Here is a 2,381-nt window from a genome sequence, read left to right on the forward strand (position 1 = left end):
GTTCTGCAAAGCAGTCCCCGAGCCTCCGCTTGGTTTCCCCGACGTAAAGGAGGCCACAACGGGTACAGTGGATGCAGTATACCACATTGGCAGATGTGCAGGTGAACATCTGCTTGATGTGGAAAGTCTTCTTGAGGCCTGGGATGGGGGTGAGGGAGGAGGTATGGGGGCAGGTGTAGCACTTCCTGCGGTTGCAGGGAAAAGTGCCGGGTGTGGTGGGGCTGGAGGGGAGTGTGGAGCGGACAAGGGAGTCATGGAGAGAGTGGTCCCTCCGGAAAGCAGATAAGGGTGGGGAGGGAAAGATGTCTTTGGTGGTGGGGTCGGATTGCAGATGGCGGAAGTGTCGGAGGATGATGCGTTGGATCCGGAAGTTGGTGGGGTGGTACGCGAGGACGAGGGGGATTCTTTTTTGGTTCTTATTGTGGGGACGGGGTGTGAGGGTTGAGTTGCGGGAAATGTGGGCAACACGGTTGAGGGCATTCTCGACCACTGATGGGGCGGGGGGGGAAGTTGCGGTCCTTGAAAAACAAGGACAACTGAGATGTACGGGAGTGGAATGCCTCATCCTGGGAGCAGATGCGGCGGAGGCAAAGGAATTGGGAATAGGGGATGGCATTTTTGCAGGAAGGTGGGTGGGAGGAGGTGTATTCTAGGTAGCTGTGGGAGTCAGTGGGCTTGAAATGGATATCGGTTTCCAGGTGGTTGCCTCCGCCGCATCAGCCTTTCTGCTCCTACGATGCTGCTTGGCCTGCTGTGTTCATCCAGCTCTGCACCTTGTTGTCTCGGATTCTCCAGCATCTGCAGTTCCTACTATCTCTGATATTTTTAATTAACCTGTTTGTTACTATACACGTACGGAGTAGGTGGGACATGACAATCCATATGCTCTACACTTACCCATTTTGGGAATAATGTCAACAGTAGCACCTTTGGAAAAGCAGACGTAGATCAATGTCCCTCTTTGAATCTGTAAGTCAAGGTAATCAGAGCAAAAAAAATACACTCTACCTTCATGAAAAAGAGAAAAATGGAAGTTGAGTGAAAGGCTGCGTAAGACATTATTCTTTTACCTCGGAGAGGGGGTGCGGGTGGTAGGAGAGACGGAAAGAAAAGCGTTGGAGTGGAAAGTCGGTGGGACAGGAAAGAATTCAAAGCTTTATTTCATTTCACAGTCCCAGAGGCCCTACACTTCCTTAGATTCCCGTCCAAACTGAGTTGGTTGCCGGGAAGAACGAGGCGTCGGGCAAATCTGCTCACAGTGGCGAAACTGAACCGAAGCGGAGTCGCCAGTGTCCCGCCGGGTACCTGAATCCATTCAGCTGCAGCACCTTCTTCCGCCTCCTTCACTTGCAGCCGGGCAGAGAGACATTGCTGCAACAACACGCGAGCAGCCATCAACCGCAACACCAGCAATAGTTCTGCCGGAAACTCGGGAAATATCCGGGTCCGGGCAGGAAGGCGCAGGCGCTAGGTGGGACTATCTCCATGGGGTAGTTGGTGTTTAGTTTAGCATTTCTGGTTGTGGGAGCGGCTGTAAGCATCATAAGGTGTCGTTTAAATACAAGATCATTTTGCTTCTATTGCTCTTTTATTCCGTCTGCATATTTGCTTTGGTTCTCATTCTGGATTTGTTTAACCTCAACTCATGAACATGGCAGTACGAATTTCGAAACCGAAGGTTTACAATACCACAATATCAGAATATTACGTTAAAATATTTACTGCCGACTTCCGCTCACCGTCCTGACATCATAGTTCCCATTTTATACATTTTCCCTTTAAACATTAAAAAGCTTCACTCTGAAATTGAATCGCAAGGTTCCTTATGTTGTTTGGCAATATTATTCTAATATTGGCCTTGGACCTTTAAGCAAGAAAAGAAACAATCAGCTAAGGTAACCAGGAGAGGATATTAAACTTGTACAAGATACATGTTAGACCTCAGCTGGATTACTGTGCAGAGTTGTGAGAACCACATTATAGGAAAGGTATGAATGCATTGGAGACTTTTGAAGCAATTTACAGAAAAACAGTTCCCGAAAATGAGAAACTTCAGTTACAAGGATAGATTGAAGATTCTGGGCCAACAAAAATAGAAGTTGCTGGAAAAGCTCAGCAGGTCTGGCACCATCTGCAGCGAGAAATCAGAGTTAACATTTCAGGTCCAGTGACACTTCCTGAGAATAGTTTTGAAGAATATGGGACTGTACTTCTGGGAGAGAAGGCTGGGAGGAGATTTGGTAGAAGTTTCCAAAATCATGAGCAGGCTGGAAGAATACAGGGAGAAACTATACCTTGCTCGTTTAAAAGAAAAAGAGACCTAGATTTAAAGTGATGTGCCAAAGAAGCAAGGGTGATGTGAGAAAAAAAAACTTTTTCAC

General features: G+C 47.6%; 1 protein-coding gene across 1 annotated transcript in view; it reads right to left on the reverse strand.

Moving 5' to 3' along the window:
* dtd2 (D-aminoacyl-tRNA deacylase 2) overlaps positions 1–1,470 on the reverse strand; it is a 5,781-nt gene extending 4,311 nt beyond the window's left edge. The window contains exons 1-2 of the mRNA XM_020518321.2: positions 1,306–1,470; positions 898–967 (exon numbers count right to left, since the gene is read on the reverse strand). Coding sequence (XP_020373910.2) covers positions 898–967; positions 1,306–1,395 — 160 coding nt within the window. The 5' untranslated portion in view covers positions 1,396–1,470. The remainder of the gene's footprint in view (positions 1–897; positions 968–1,305) is intronic.
* Positions 1,471–2,381: the final 911 nt, after the last annotated feature.

The sequence above is a fragment of the Rhincodon typus genome, chromosome 8 (genome assembly GCF_021869965.1).
Source record: "Rhincodon typus isolate 14 chromosome 8, sRhiTyp1.1, whole genome shotgun sequence".
Lineage (NCBI taxonomy): Eukaryota > Metazoa > Chordata > Chondrichthyes > Orectolobiformes > Rhincodontidae > Rhincodon > Rhincodon typus.